The sequence below is a fragment of the Harpia harpyja genome, chromosome 14 (genome assembly GCF_026419915.1).
Source record: "Harpia harpyja isolate bHarHar1 chromosome 14, bHarHar1 primary haplotype, whole genome shotgun sequence".
Classification (NCBI taxonomy): domain Eukaryota; kingdom Metazoa; phylum Chordata; class Aves; order Accipitriformes; family Accipitridae; genus Harpia; species Harpia harpyja.
The window spans coordinates 25,997,684-26,013,540 of NC_068953.1; the positions used below are offsets into that span (position 1 = coordinate 25,997,684).

Here is a 15,857-nt window from a genome sequence, read left to right on the forward strand (position 1 = left end):
ATCTGCAGAACAGCTTTGACTCTCATTTAAGTTCAAAATTGGGTATCTGTCACACGCCTTAAACTCAATTTAAGTTATAGCAAATGATTCCTCTTTCTTTCTCCAAAGAGTTGTATACATTTCTCTTTAGGGGAAACAAGCAAGTAATACCACACACACACAATTAATCAGACCATTTCTCAAGTGAATAATGTGAATACACAAACATAAATTCTAGATCTCAGGAGCAGAAGTGTGGACAAAGCCCTGCATGGCAGTCCGCAACCAGTCCAGCTGAAATGCACAATGAATCCATCCAAGCAATCTTAGGGGTGCTGTCAATTACAGACAAAGTGTGTGGGGGGAAATCCATGAAAAACAATCAGTTAAATACATCATGGAAAAAAACAATACTATTACGCATTATACCTGGTTATTGCACACTGTCATTTTAAAACAGAGTTAATGTTATCTAATGTTATCACCCTTCAGGGTGCCTCCATAAACATGAGCTGTTTGAGCTGAAAATAGTAGTGGGGATAATCACAACGATCCTGCATTGTACTTTACCCAAAACTACTGAGAAGTAAGATTTTTATCTAAGAGTTAATAATTTTTATGTGAACTGTATGCTGAGTCCCTCTGAGCTGGCATCTCCACAATCATTTTGACGACCCTTCAAGTTTTTGCATTTCATCATTCCTTTTCTTTCCCCAACCTTACAAAACCAATTCACTATCCGAGAGTGAGCCTGGGAGATATGGGACCATCTGCTTAAGAACAACTGATATTTGCAATGAAGCTCCTTCTGTGTCCTTTTTCATGGGCTTTTGGTTAGGTTGCCATTAACATATTAAGGCAAATCCTCAGCTTGAGCCCTGAGCGAAGGGAAAAAAGAACATACCTTTCACAGAAGAGTTCAGGGACCTATTACAGGCTGGACTATAGGATGGAGGGAAGAGAGGGGGCAAGAGAGGAGATGGGGTAGGACTCTGCACACTCTGCAGTCAGGACATAGCTGTATGCTAGAAATCAGAGGCCTCTAACCCTGCCTTTCAGGGAACCCAAAACTGGTGAGCACAAATGTGATCTAAAGCTTTCAGAGTTGTGCATCCAGAGAGATGCAGTAGAGAATCCGGCCAGAAAAAAGGTTTATCGTGTGGTGCTATCCCATGTGCTGATAGACACCCTATAAATGGATTAAAGAAATAAAGCAGGAGAAAAAGACATCCCTTATAGTCCAGCTCCTTTGCATTCTTCAGCAAAGCAGCATGTACATTTCAAGCTTTTCTGGACAGCTTCAGTTTATCTCCATATGTTCATACAGCCAGTGAAAAATCCTTTTCTGCCATAACTCTCAAGAGAGACACTGAGTTCTTGTGTATACTGTCATTTCTGGAATTCCTATCAGGAGGAACTCTTACTGCTGGAGGATACTAAAAAACCCTAGTTTTAGGTGTGCATTTACCTTTTTAATAGCGTCTGTGCTTAACAGTGCTTTGCATAAAACTCCTTCTCATAACATAGAACAACCCCAACATGCAGCCACCATTTGTACATTTCAGGAGAAAAAGCTTCCATCATGCAGATGTTCTATGCTTTTCCTTTAGAAATTTTCATATTTACTGCTCCTTAGATAAGATTTTTCGTCCCTACTTGTATGCAGCACTGCGCACTGAGTTAAGTCTCATCTATCAGCTCTTGTGAGAAAGTAGGCAAAGTATACAATTCCCACATTCCTCTTGTGGCAAGACTTTTACAGTAGCACTGTGAAAAGCACCGATTTTCCTACACAGAAACTGCAGGACAGAGTTCAAGCATACCATCAAAATGCAATAAAAGCTCTTTTTTTTCTAGGCAAATAGTTGAGGCCTAAAACCTGTGCTTTGCCCTTTAGTATTCAGGTAAATAAAACTTCAAAAGTTTTAAGTACTGTTTTCTTATCCAAGTAGAAACTAAATTAAAGAAAAATCAGCCAACCACGAGGTGTTGGTGTTTTCTGTTTCCTTAAAGGAGCTGAAGTTATACTTAAGCTTTGGGACATATTTGTAGGACTTCACAGAGGAGTTTGTCCTTTGCACAAGGTTGAATTTTACTGCAGATGCTTGACTCTCCTTTACATACAGGTGGATTTACAAAGGGACTTTACATGGACAAAAATAACATTCACACTGTCTTCAGTAGCCTCTTCATTACAGAATATTAGCAAGAAGACTATTAACAGACCTGTTTAAAAGCTAAATAAATTGAATTTTAAAAATATTTCCTCCTCACTGCTATAATTTTCTGCCATTTGTTCTGACTCAAAGAAGTTTGTACTGTTGTCATTTGTCCTTTCCCGGACAGTTTTAAAACGTGTCTTTCCTTTCACCTTACTGTCCAAATTTAACACATCTACATAAGCTTCTTCTACAGAATGGCTGCCTTTCTGTATCCATCAGAAGACACCAAATCATTCTGGGAATCATTTCCTAGACCTTCTCTTCAGGCAAAAAAGTAAATCTTCCAGTCTGTAATCCTGGAAGGAAGTCATTCCCTATCTACATCCAAGAAAATATTACTTTCAAGCTGAAGAATTCCTGGTTTGATCCCCAGCCAGTATAAAAAGGGGAAGAGGTAAGAGATGGCCTGTAGCCACCTTTGTTTCCTTCATACCCCATCTCCACACAGATGCAGCTGAGGATGAGCCCAAAGGTATCAACTCACCCAAATTGCCAAAGGTTCAGAATCCCTGAGTGCAATTTAGATCCCAGTGATTCAAATGGGAGATCCATCACTGACATCAGCTAGTAGCAGAATCAATCATATCCTATGGCTCCAAGTCAGGAAAGCACTTAAGCATAGGATTAAATCCATCCCTATTAGGGAATGCAATTAAACACATGCTTAAAATTAAGGATGGCTGTAATTGTCCTTCATGAGCAAAGACACATTCCTGAACTTGGGCCTTCTTAGTCTTAGAAAAACCTTAAAAATCAGAATCTCACTCTTGCAATGGATCTAAATCCTCTGATGTTAAAAATTTCTACTACAGACCTAAGTGGCTATAAAACTTTAAAATTAGTTTAATCTATTTTTCTGACCTCAGACACAGGTTATTTTCCACTAGCACTGGAGCAGCTCTAAAATACTCAATGTTCCATGAAAAAAGTCATTTTCCACCATGAGTGGCCCTGGGACAGCAAATGTTATGGAAAAAACTCCAGCTCCGGATGGGACTGCAAAACACGTGTTTAAAAAAAAAAGGGGGAAAAAAAAAAAAAAAAAAAGGAATCCACACTATAGTGTGCCCTTAAAATATTCAGTGTTCAAAAGCAAATTTCCTCCAACCTTGAAAGCCCTATGAAATATTACACACCATAAAAATCTTGGCCTGCTAACTAGTTGCTCTAAAACATTGGATATGTCTTCAGAAATTTTTCCCCCAGCTATGTAGAATCTCATAAAGTATTCTGTATTTCCCATTCAAGAGCAAGGCAGAACTGTGCTGGCACAAATCACATTTTGCTGCACTTCGCTAAAAGTTTACCTAACTTTAAAGGCTAAATTTACATGTCATCTTTCAGAGGAAACGATTGTGGGTCAGTAATATACACAATGAATGTCATCTGATTATTATTTATTCTACACTCACTAACACCTACAGTGGATTTAGCATAACTTACAATGCAATTTCTTTTCTACATCTTCGTAACTTCTCCAGCAGAAGTCACAAACTGCCTTTATATTCATCAGAATTATGCTTGAGCAACCAACTTCTAGCAAACCCTAAAAAGCCTAACCATGCTGCTACTGAAATTACCTGTACGAGCCTTGCCAACTTCACCAGGAATAATAGTCTTGGACAGAGAGCCAGCATGAGACATTTTGGCACTTGGTATGATCCTCCAACCTGCCCTCCGATAAGGCCCCATTCTCCCGCAATCTTTCAAAGCCATTACCTCTGCCTCTTCCTACCAGCCATGCAACAGCCCCTCTTCCTAGGTGGTAGCAACATCTGGCAGGATTTAGATATACTTACTGACATGTGGTGACCTCCTTAGAGGGGTTTCTGAAGCAAGACCCTTCCCATCCCACTCTTGCTACAGCTCTGCTGGGTCCTGCTTAGTTCTCTGGCTGTCAGCTCAAAAAGAACTTCATCTTTTATCCAGCTGCAGAAGTTTAAGGCTAAGATTTTTCAAAATCAGGCATTTAAAATAAGGCAACTATATTTAGGCAACTAAATAAGAGGATCTGAGTTAAGTATAAACAGGAATAACTACTAGACTGAATTCTGTAGTTGAACCCCAACAAAGACTTGGTAGGTGTGCATTAGGGCAATTCTACAATTCAGCACTGTTATCAGACACTGATTTGCCCAACTGGTTAGGAATTATACTTTCACTTTACTGAAGAGCCGTGCTATATCACCAAGGACCCAGACATTTACGGTCATAAAATAGATACATACTGAGGGACTTGGAAAACAATCAGAAATTGAAGAACTACACAGGAACTGCCGTTCTTAGGTCGGACCTGAAGTTCACTTAACTCAGCACTTTGTGTCCAATGATGGGCACCTGGGGATATGTAGGCAAAGAGTACTAAAATTGTGGCATTTATTGAACGGCCTTTCCTCAATATATCTTCCTAGCTTCCAGAACTAGAAGTAGCACTTAGACCGTCATGCTTGTTTCCTCTAATAATGCTCTTCTCTCTACCTTTTCTATCACTACTGTATCTTTTTTGAGATGAGATTAGCAAGTTGCGAACAGGATTCACCACAGCTTTAAGCAATGGCCAATTTATATTTTCTGTTCTTTTGTCCATTCCTCTGCCATTAGTTTTGATTTGCCTTTATGGACACCACTCAAGGGAGTGTGCTGGTGTTCCCACAGAACTAACCAGCATGACTCCGCAAATCTTTCTCTGAGTGGCAGTCATTCAGGTACAGCCACGTGCATGTCTATACTTAAGGTTATTTGTTCTATATGTACATTTATTCTGCAAAGATAGATTCTGAATATCCTTTGCCCTCATTTAGCTATTAAACATTACTTCTGTGATCCTACTGTAACTCTTTGCAGAGAGTTTTAGATCTTGTTAGCCTTTATAAATCTTGATTCTTCACAGCTTTAGTCAACTAACTGTTCACGTTCTTTTTCAGAACTTTTTAATAAAAATGTTGAACATCACAAATCCCAGAATAGATTCTTGAGGCACCCTCCTGGTAACCTCTCTCCACTGTAAAATTTGAGCACTTGTTTCTTCCAATCATTTAAACAGGTACTAACCAGCAAGCTAACCTCTTCTTTCACACAGTGAGAGTTCGTTAAACTTTGCCTAGGGAACTTCTTGACAGCTTTTTGCAAACTGAAGTAGGAAGTATCAAGGGAATACCCACACGCTTGCTAGGCATTCCAAAAACTCTAACAGATTTTTGAAATTTTACCTTCCTCTAACACAATCCATCTTAACCCTTTCTGAATTAGGAATTTGAAGGAAACCCCTGCTCTAACAAGGAAAGCTGGGAGAGAAAGGGAGAAACACACCAGAAAGAGCAATGCTGTAAACCATTCCATTTTATGGTTTTTTTTCCCCCCGCGACCTCTGTAGGCTATATCTACATTAGGAAGTAGTAGAGGGCATCAGGAATGCGCTTTTGAAGAGACATAGTTAGTACCAAGATGCCAAAACACACCTGATGTGTGTTTGGGTGAGGGTTGGTTTGGACTACTTGGTGAATCTTGCCTGGACCCTTGGACTTACTGCCCATTAGTATTTGGAAAGTAATAGGTATAGTCCCCAGGCACACCTTTCAGTTTAGTTATATCCAAAGGGATTCCGTTTTCAGGTTCCTGGACTGTTGCAAGACACAAAGCAAAGCACAATTAAGCTTTTGAAGTACATCCTTCAGTCCTTCCTGCTCATGCCTGATCCAGACAAAAACTCTAATTTAGATGCACTTATAGTAAAAAGAAGCATAAGAGCAAAAGATTGTCCTTTTATTACACTAATTATAAAAAGTGTCATTCCTTCCTCATAAGATAAATCCATACTTACCCGCTGAAACCTTTGAAATCCATTACTAATATCTTTTAGAAGAAACCTAAAAGAAATGAAGAGCCAGAATCCTATGTATTAAACTGTTATTTTTCTTCACTGAGATGTCTTCTGAGGGGTTAAGCATAGAAGACAAAGGACAGCATCAAAGTTACATTTGGAATAGTGTGGGTAAATGAAGGAACAGATGGAAAATCAAATTCTTGATTTATCTGGACATGTTTCAAGTTCCAATACTGACAGCAAGTAGCTGGTCCATCTCTGTGAAATGTACGTGCAAAAAGATGACCCCGATTCAACAGGTTTTGTGTATTTCTCACAATTTTTTAATCAATATGTTATTCTTACAGAGCCAAAATATATTCATAGGAATGCCAAATTTGGATGGACTTTCTACTTTTAAAAGCCTCTGTGCCAAGATATGTCAGAGATGCAATACAATGTATAAACAACCTCAATTCAGGATATTTCCCTGCTACTCTCTCACCAGCAGGTGGCAGACAATGCACATTTTAGACATATTTTAATTTTTTCCCCCTATTTTACTTCAACTTGGAACTTTCAAGGTTTCACAGTAAATGGACTCTGACAGTTTTAGTTTATTTTAGTAATAATCACAAGACGATCTTTTCTGCAAATACAATAAATGTTATCCAAGAGCAATTTGGAGCAATCAGTATTGATATTTATACCATGTGTGTTGATTGAAAAGCTCTTGGCTGTAAGAATGGAATATGAATCTATCCAGAATGTTATGAATATCTTCTAGCATATGCTCGTGTGGGAGCTATAAAAGTGAGTTTATTATAATTAGTGGAAAAATAGTTTTGTTATAAATTAAAAAGGGAAAAGAAATCTATACTATTAGCTTCAGTAGTTTAGCTAACTTTTTTTAATTTATTCTTTGATGTTCTTCTGTTTATTAGGATACACTGCTCTTCAGCATTTCAAAGGTTTTTTTCAATCTGAATGTGATTTTTGGAGTGTGCAAGAAAGACTTTCAAAAGGACAAAAAGAACCAAATCGGTAACAATGAAAAAAGCAAAAAACTGTAGTCAGCTGGCTAACACTGCATGTAATACTAAACTTCACGTCCTTTCCGTTAAAACCATCAAACAAGAGCTGTCCTGTGTAACATGCCCTAATGAACCCAGAGCCCCTTAAGTGGAATATACTTGGTTCTCTTCAGGGCTTGAACAGTTAAAGTGTGTATTGTACAGCCATTAGCCAGCCAGTAGAGGAAGTTGGGAAGCGTATCTTTCCTTACAACACCACCTCCTCTCTACCTTTCACAACTGTCTTTGTCAAGATTGTTGGGTAGGCTGCTCCTACTTCCAGCTGAAGTTCTGCTCTATGACACGATATTCTCTCCTAAATGAACCGTTAATTTACCATTTTGCATATGTGCAGAATATTTATATGTGTTTCAGAAAGAAAATTCCTGAATAGACCTTACACTGCTAGACGCAAAATGTAGAACTCAATATGTAGATTTATTCACAGAGAAAACTATGGTTTGAACAACTCTAAAAAAGTATGGTAAGTTATTCAGCCTACAGAAAAAAACCTCAGAAGTCATTGCAGCCAAGAAATTTAAAAGTAATTTAAGAATTCTGCTAGTGGCATGGCACTAATATTCTTCACACACACACAGACACCTTATTTGTTAGATGGTTATTCTTACGGAGAACTATTTTGTGGGCTAGCAGAAGTCCAATAGATCAGATATATCTGCTTGATGCCACTGAGATATCTGCATGAGTAACATCTTTGTAGAAGGATCCTGAATAAGTATGCAGCAGAACATGAAGAACACACAAGGTCTTACCTAGTAATACCTCACTCAGGACAGGCAGAGATATTGTCATCCACAAAGAAAACATATCCTTCCTTCTGAGCATTCAGGAGGAAGGGCAGTGAGGAAAAGGTGCTCCACATCTAGCCAAGGTCTCCCTGACACTAAAAGAAGGGCTCTCTCTTATAATTACTCTTACAGTTCATTCTAAGAGATCCTCAGCTGATAGTCACAACTGATCACTGTCCAACAGCATTTTTACTCTAGATATTAGTTGTAAGGATTTGCAGTGGGCTATTACTCCAAGAAGGCAAGAGATTATTAGTATAAATCAACATGTCTGGTGAGGAGAAGAGGACTCTTGCAGACTCACATTGCCTGTTTGTAGGAACAGAACTTTTAGAGTGCATAGAAATGTTCATATTTTTTCTGATTCAAACTCTTGTTTGTCTGGTAATTCACATGATGTTTTATCAGCATTCACAACAAAGTTCTCATCCTATTACAGTGCAAATGGACATATTTTTGGGTCCCACCGATTAGACAAACTTATTAGCATAAAGTGCTATTAAGTTCAATCTTCTAACGTCAGTGGTTTATTAGTTTTCATTTAGGAAAGGAGATCAGAAAAAACTCTGCTTACATCAGTGCATAAGTTTTTCTGCTTCTAGGCTTAGTGACATTTTAAGACATGCAAGCTCTATTTTATTCACAAACAGTAATACTTCCTTGGCAATAATAGGAAATAAAGCAATTAGATAAATCATTTTTTAAGTCAACACTGGTGTCTTAGCGTAACTAAAGTTTGGCTCATGAATATACACAATTCTAAAGCATTTAGAAATCTACAGTCCCATGTGAAAATATTAATTTATATTTAAATTGCTAACTGCTTACCCATCCTAACAATGTTAATATTAACAGTGTGACATTAACTCTCTGCTGAATTTGAGATGTAGGTCAGTTACACATAGAGTTGCCAAACTATAGTTGGAAAATATTACTTCATCAAAGAATTAGCCTTGGTACAACAGTGAATAGCAGAGCCACATGTCCTAATATATGTCAGCCTGGCGCCACTATTGTATGCAGAACTATTTGCATATTTCTATCACTACTCTGGTTCAGTATCAACATGCCTTCTGATATGCACTCCCCCAGCAATATGAACGTGAACAGCACACTGACTTTTCTGAAGCCTCTCTTTGCACTCAGTTGCAATTTTCTTTGTTATTAGCACTTTCATACATCTTCTTCAACAAGGCACAAAAGGTTGATGTTAGCTTATTAAATATTTGACAGAATATTGCCATTGTGAGTTAAATCTTACAATTTAAACTTAACAGATAGTAATGATGAGATTTACAAGAAAATATCTACCCTTCCAACAAAGGACTAGAAAATAAAATGAAGCAGTGAACTGCTTAATGCATGTAGCTTCCGATTAACGTTAATGCTGCTCCACAGATGTCAAGCTAGAAAATACCTATATGCTCTCATGGCTCGGCACTTTTCTTTGTTTCCTCACTGCAGCTGCAGACTGATGGCTCTAAAAGGTAAGTTTACTTCACTGTCAGGTTTAAAGTTCTATTAAGCTATGGCTGGAGATTTCATTTTCGGTTTTAACAATAGTCTAGACATATGTACATCTCAAATAGGGATAAGGAAAGTTCTCTGATGAGCAAGTCAGCTGGCCATGGTTGCTCCTGCAGCAAGATAGTCATTCACTCTGGTGGGCTTTAAGCTCTGTAGTGGAGCCTCAGACGACTTCATGGAAAGAAAAGCACTTTTAAAGGAAAGTCTGTTTGAACATATACATGTGTGTTTAAATTAAAGTGACAGACAGAAAAGAAATAGGACTGGTGTGCGTGACATGCGTAATAAAAAAGGACTAATGATCAATGATTTTCTACCTTCACCGGTAATTTCTTTCAAGATGTAAGGTAAACTTCTGATTCCAACATCACAAAGAACTTCAGTGCAGTTCTTGCTTACCTTTCACTGGACAATCAACCATAATATTTGCTCCAATTCTTGCCACGATTGTACCTCCAACAACTGCTGAGAGACTGCTGGCTTCCAGATTTGTTACATTTAACTCAGAGGACAAGATGACAGGAATCTCTTTGAAATTAAAGGGATAATCAGTTTTAAAAGCTTTATTTGGCTTTTAAATATACATCCTGTATTTAAATTCATCATGTTTGGAACAGAATTCAGTTTGCAAAGCAGCAGCCAGAAAATACAGGTGGGATAGATACAAGCAGACTGAGTTCACACCTGCTATGGTTTTAGAGCAACAAAACCATCTTATTGCTACCTATTAAGTCAGGCAGAGTTTCATGGATTGCCAACAAAAGAAACTATTTCACGTTGGAGTTGGGATGGATGCTTATATATATAAAAAAACCCAAAACCGACCAACAAAACAAAACGTGTCTGATGCTGTGGATGCTACAGTCATACCTGCACGCAATAGCAATGATGTTTCCATATCAATACCAAAGTCATTAACAACCAGGCATCCATATGTACCAAGTTCCTTTTGACTAGGATTCTGAATCTGCACTTTTCCAATGGTGTCCAGGATCAGCCTGCAGAATATTCAAGGAAAGACAAGGGTTACTACCCTGGGACAAACCCAGCTGAATCTTCTTGGAAGAGTTACAGTTACATCAGCAAACGTCCTTTTTAGGAGTTTACCATTCTAGACCACTGCATGCAGTAACAGTTCTGCCTCCTTTGTGGTGACAAAAGGGCAGCGCTAAGGGGTACATGCAGGGAAGATTCTTCACATATCCTTCTACAAAGCTGTGTCCTAGTTGCAGCCCTTCGGAGGACAGCGAGTTTGCTACTAGAAACCAGAATCCCTCGGGAACAACAGCATGAATAAATCAGACTACCACGATTAAAAGTATTAGGCTTGGCAAGAAATCCATCTCTCCAGAGCAAGCCTGGTTTTCAGCAGGATTGGGGAATTCACAAATGTATGGTCTAATCTGACTTCCAAATTACTCCAGGTTTTGGTGGGTTTTTGTTTTTAAAATTATCATCATTAAAGCTAAAGTCTTCCACCAAAACCCCACAGGTGTCTTGAATACCTTGCCTGCCATCTGAGGGGCAAGATAGAAGAGAGCGCATCACAGGCTGGGGAAGAGGCTGAAAATAGCAGCCTGGACTTTTCCCCCTTGTTACCTTTCTTAGCAGTAAGTTACACGAGTTACGCCATACACTCATTACGTTCAAAAAAACTGTAGCTCTGGTGTTCTCCCACACTGAGTACACTTACAAAAGTAAGAGATACACAAAAACATATTAAAAATACTTATGTCTCAACAAAACAAGCCACCTCATGCATAGCTCAAGTATGGCCTTCTTTTACAAACCTGACAGATAAACAGCCTGTTTACCTCCTATACATAGATGTAATGCTATTAATGCTACTGGCTTTTGAGCACACACACACACACATATATGGATTTGTGTATAAGAGACCTTACTGTGAAAAAAATTGGAAAGAAATCTACTTTGCCAATGTATCCCGTAAGTGCAAGAATATCGGTCTGGGCTAAAATGCAGGCAGTTTATGAAAGTAGACATTAGGAATCAAACAGACACTTGTGAATAAACAAAACACCATCATGTCCAAAAAAATGAAAGTATCACTTGCAACAAACTAATGGGAAATTATGCATATTTCATAAAATAAACATAACTGGTGGGAGCTACATGGTTCCAAAAACATTTGCACTTTTAAAAATGGCTTAGTTTTGGTGTCTTTGCTTTAATTGATAGCCCTGCAGAAGTATATTTTTCTTGGCAGTGCAGTTAATCAGTTAAGTATGTTGAGAAATATCCAAAAGCGCCTTTATCATTTCAGAATCGTTTTTTTCATTACTCAAGAGCTAGTTATAATTCCAAGAGGCTCACACACGAAGTTAATGTTAATATTATCAGCTGAGCTTCTAATTTATCAGCAATGAAGTAAAAGTATTTGCTCAGTCTTGAGCAAATATCTGAATATAACACACTTGCTGTACTTGTTCCTCAGGTATAGTTCACAAATGTGATGGTAATACAGGTCCTTTATTGTTTTGTATTCCTCTATCCTCAACAGAAATATTTGTAAACTCTAAAGTACTGAAAAAAATTCATAAAAGCTCATTCTTTCTTTTAAAATTGAAGTTATGCAGCTGCAGTTATACCTAAAGATTTACTGTGTTGAAGAATGGTGAGGGTACCAGTGATATTTTCCCTCCTTAAAATGAGTAAGAACTAAGATGTCTTTTCATCTCTACGATGGCCGAAGTTTTTAATGTGTTCCCACTGTATTTCGTTTCTGAACAAATCCAGCAGGATTCTTAATTTGAGTATAAATCTGTTCATTTTCTGATGCAGCTGAAATGATTAAGGCAGATCACAAAAATACAGTCAGGACATCCAAAACACTTCACCTAGTAAAAAAAAGTCAATCCTCCCACATAATATTGTGGAAATGGACATACACTTGGATGTTAGTAAAGCCAAACAACATCACAGACACTTGAAAGAAAAAAAAAATTACTTAAATAAAAAGATGGAAGGCACAGTGTTCACGCTTATCTCATTTTTACAACAGTATGTTTTAATATTGCACAGCAGGGTGGATTTTTACAGTTGATAGCGACATAATAAGTCATTCAAAAATAAAAGAGAAGATATTTACTTACTTCTCAGAGGCTTTTAACGTCTCGCCATCTTTTGTCCAAGTATATTTCACTTCACTAATACCAGCTGTTTCACACAGGAGATTGACAGCATGAGTATTCTTGGTCAGAAAAACTGTATTTCCAATTCGTACAGTTACTGTTTTGTTGAAGGAAACTCGAGGAATTTCCTTTTGCCTCATAATAACTGGAGCCTTCTGGTCAAACATTAACTTATCAACAGTTTTTGTGATGAAACGTTCAGATTCATTTGGTGATTTGCCCGTGAGTTTTGAGGCAAGTTTCTCATCCTGGGCCCCCTTCCATTTTTCAGTAGTTGGCTGTGGAGGCCTAGATAATTCAGCAACTAATTGATAAATGACCTGGGATGCCAAGTCATCATTGACTTCTCCAGTTTCAATGAGCTGACTCATGTTCCTTATCAGTTCTTCAAACTGCACAGTGTCCATGCTGTAGGCGCCTTGGAGAACTGCTGCCTCCAATCGTTTATTCTTGAATTCACGAGAGCTGAAGTCTTCTGCTGAATTACTCCCAAAGTTTTCAAGATGTCGCAGAAATGGCTGATCATTTAGTTGCCTATCACCCAGATAGAGCTCGTTCTTCTTACTCCACATTTGCCACATTTTGCTCATTTTATGCCATTTGGCCCCAAAGCTGTTGGCCTCATTGTGATCTGGGTTACTGATCTCACTGGCATGTTTTCTAAGATTTGGTGGTTCTATCAATCTGTTGTCCGTACCAATGAGTTTGAGTACAAATGTTTCATGCACAGAGCCTGCAATACACCGGTACACACCAATATCAGTAGCTTCGAGACTATGTATTTTCAGCGAGCCTGACTTGGTGATGCCAAGTCTTTTAGAGTTTTGTAAGTGTTGTCCATCTTTCTCCCACCGGATAAGTGATTTCTGGAACCTTCGTACAGGGCACTTAATTACAACAGATGTTTTTGGAAGTAAGTAGGCTCGGCTTCCTATGGTAAAATTAATGCGCTTCTCTTGTCTTGTTTGAATATAGACTCGGTGAATACTGACAATCTGAGGTCCATGAGCAGAATACTTTTCTGGAAGCTTTGGTTTAATCTCTGAAAGAACACAAAGTGTTGAAAAGTATCTAATCATTGGCACTCATGCTTACAAAATCTGCTTTTCACAGAATGCTTGACAGGGCTTTTCCTGACTTTGTTCAAGTCAGATTGCAACATGCTGAGCTTTTATCTGAGTGACAAAAATGCAAAAATATGAACATGAAACCATAACATTCCCCTGCTCCAGCCAAGAATTCTATTGCTTCTTCCCCAAATCTCCTAACAATAAAAAGAAACGGGTGACATATACCTATATGAGGGACATAGATGGTGCACACATACATAAATGTGTATATACACGTATTATATAATATATTAATTTATACTATAGATATAATCCTGTTATGGTTATATTTCCTTTATATTTCCTATTGCTGCCTCAGAAAGGCTAGGCATGATGGGAATGGAAAGAGTGAATCAAAAATTTTGAACACATTATCATTTTCCCCACATTTGAGCACTGTTGAGTGCAGAATGACCTACATAAAACCTGTCCAAAAAATAAGGCTCCCCTTGACTGTTATTTAAATAGTTGGCTGGCCATGCTGGTTGTCTGACTGAGTCAAGCCAAACTGATAGCAACATAGGAGGAGAAAGAAACAGTCAATGAAGACACAGTACATGCAACAAGCAAAGCCACCCTGTAATCATTGGCGGAAGGTAATTTCTTTGGGTTGAAAGATGAGTTGCTCACAGTGTTGTGCCAAGGAAGTAGGGAGGGAAGGGAGGAAAGAGAGAAATAAGTCAAAATTTTCAGAGGTTGAATAAAGTAATCAGATGACTTGACAAAAGCAGACAATAACAGCATAGAGCTCCATGCAGAATGGGTATGGAGACACTGGGTATTATGAAGCTCCTCCTGCGTTGTACTTGGATGCTGAAAGGTTTCTAGGGAGCTGCCTGAATGAATACCACCACAGGCAGGCTTTCCCAGCAGTGGCTGGATAGGCACACTGGAGACAACATGAGGATGACTGCAATGTTTCGGATACCACTGTGTTGACTCACTGCTGGCAACTACTGTGCCCCACTTTGATCAGTAGAACTAATCTTACTAAGAAAACACTAGGTAGGTGAGAAACAAAGTGCTGTAGGAGGCATGGAGCAAGGGCATGCACCCCCTGAGTTCGTTCCATGCAAGATGAAATTGGCCAGCTGGGAAGAGTCGGGAAACACTCTGCGTTGGTGCTAGAAAACAATCCAATTGTGTTTGGTGACCCAGCCTTTTGGTACGTGACAGAGAAAAAAACCTCAGAGCCTGCAGAATGTGTGGATGAGCCAGGAAATGGACACACAAATCAAAATGCTTCTCAGCGTGCCTGAATCTCAAATCATTACTACTATTCCACTTGGTAGGTACATAAATAAAATGACAACCACACTGATGGCACACAAATGAAATTTGAAAAACTGCATGCTTCTTATATACATATGCTTCAAATATGCTGTGAAGAAATAGGTGAAAAGCTAAATGCTTCAAGCATTCAATAAGTGTGTACACTATATGAACTACACCCTAGAGTGCATTCTTATGCTTATAAAACAAAATGGTTATTTTCAATGTTTTGGGTAATGAGTTCAGACCTGTGGGGATATCATGGTTTCATAATTACACAGCTTTTAAATCGGTATTCATTATCCAGATACATGGTTCCCTCAACCATTTCACATGGTACAACAAATAAATTGCTTTAGGCACGCAGTTTACTAAAATCATTAAAGTAGCGTCCTGCTTTTAATAAGTCATTGGGCCCCAAATATTTATTTTTAGGGAAGTGTTCCAGTATTAAATCTTCCATTTCCAAAATCCAACTTACAGACACAGTAAGTGTAACTTTAAACACACAAATTAAAATACTTCAGGCTGTGGTCTGTTTACACTAGTTATTCCAACATGGAATTAAACCCAGTGCATACTTATAAATATGTTAACAAGTCTCATCCATTTCATTTTTTAAAAAAAAAGAAAGACCACTAACTCTCATTAGCAGTTCAACACTAAAGGGTGTGTATATTTTTACTGGTGACTGGTGAGCAAGGCTAGGAGTGAAACAAAGTTCAGAGTTGTGGATGGCAGGCCATATAAATATATACGATCACATGAATATATGAGGCCACAGAAGTATGCGTTTTCTAGATCCTTAGTATCATCCAATCTTGCAGCTGCTGAGGTAACAGACTGTTTGGAAGAGGTTTTTTTCTACAAGGTAAATCTTGCTTAAGGATTAGATTGTACTGGAGCCACTGG

At 38.3% G+C, this 15,857-nt stretch overlaps 1 protein-coding gene across 4 annotated transcripts in view; it reads right to left on the bottom strand.

The window, feature by feature from the left end:
- ADAMTSL3 (ADAMTS like 3) overlaps positions 1 to 15,857 on the bottom strand; it is a 190,326-nt gene that overhangs the window by 16,248 nt on the left and 158,221 nt on the right. For all 4 annotated transcript variants that reach the window (XR_008238303.1, XM_052808436.1, XM_052808434.1 and 1 more), the window contains exons 21-23: positions 12,526 to 13,606; positions 10,283 to 10,410; positions 9,812 to 9,940 (exon numbers count right to left, since the gene is read on the bottom strand). Coding sequence is in view for 3 of the 4 variants with exons in the window: in XM_052808436.1 (XP_052664396.1) it covers positions 9,812 to 9,940; positions 10,283 to 10,410; positions 12,526 to 13,606 (1,338 nt within the window). In the remaining variant the exon portion in view is untranslated. The remainder of the gene's footprint in view (positions 1 to 9,811; positions 9,941 to 10,282; positions 10,411 to 12,525; positions 13,607 to 15,857) is intronic.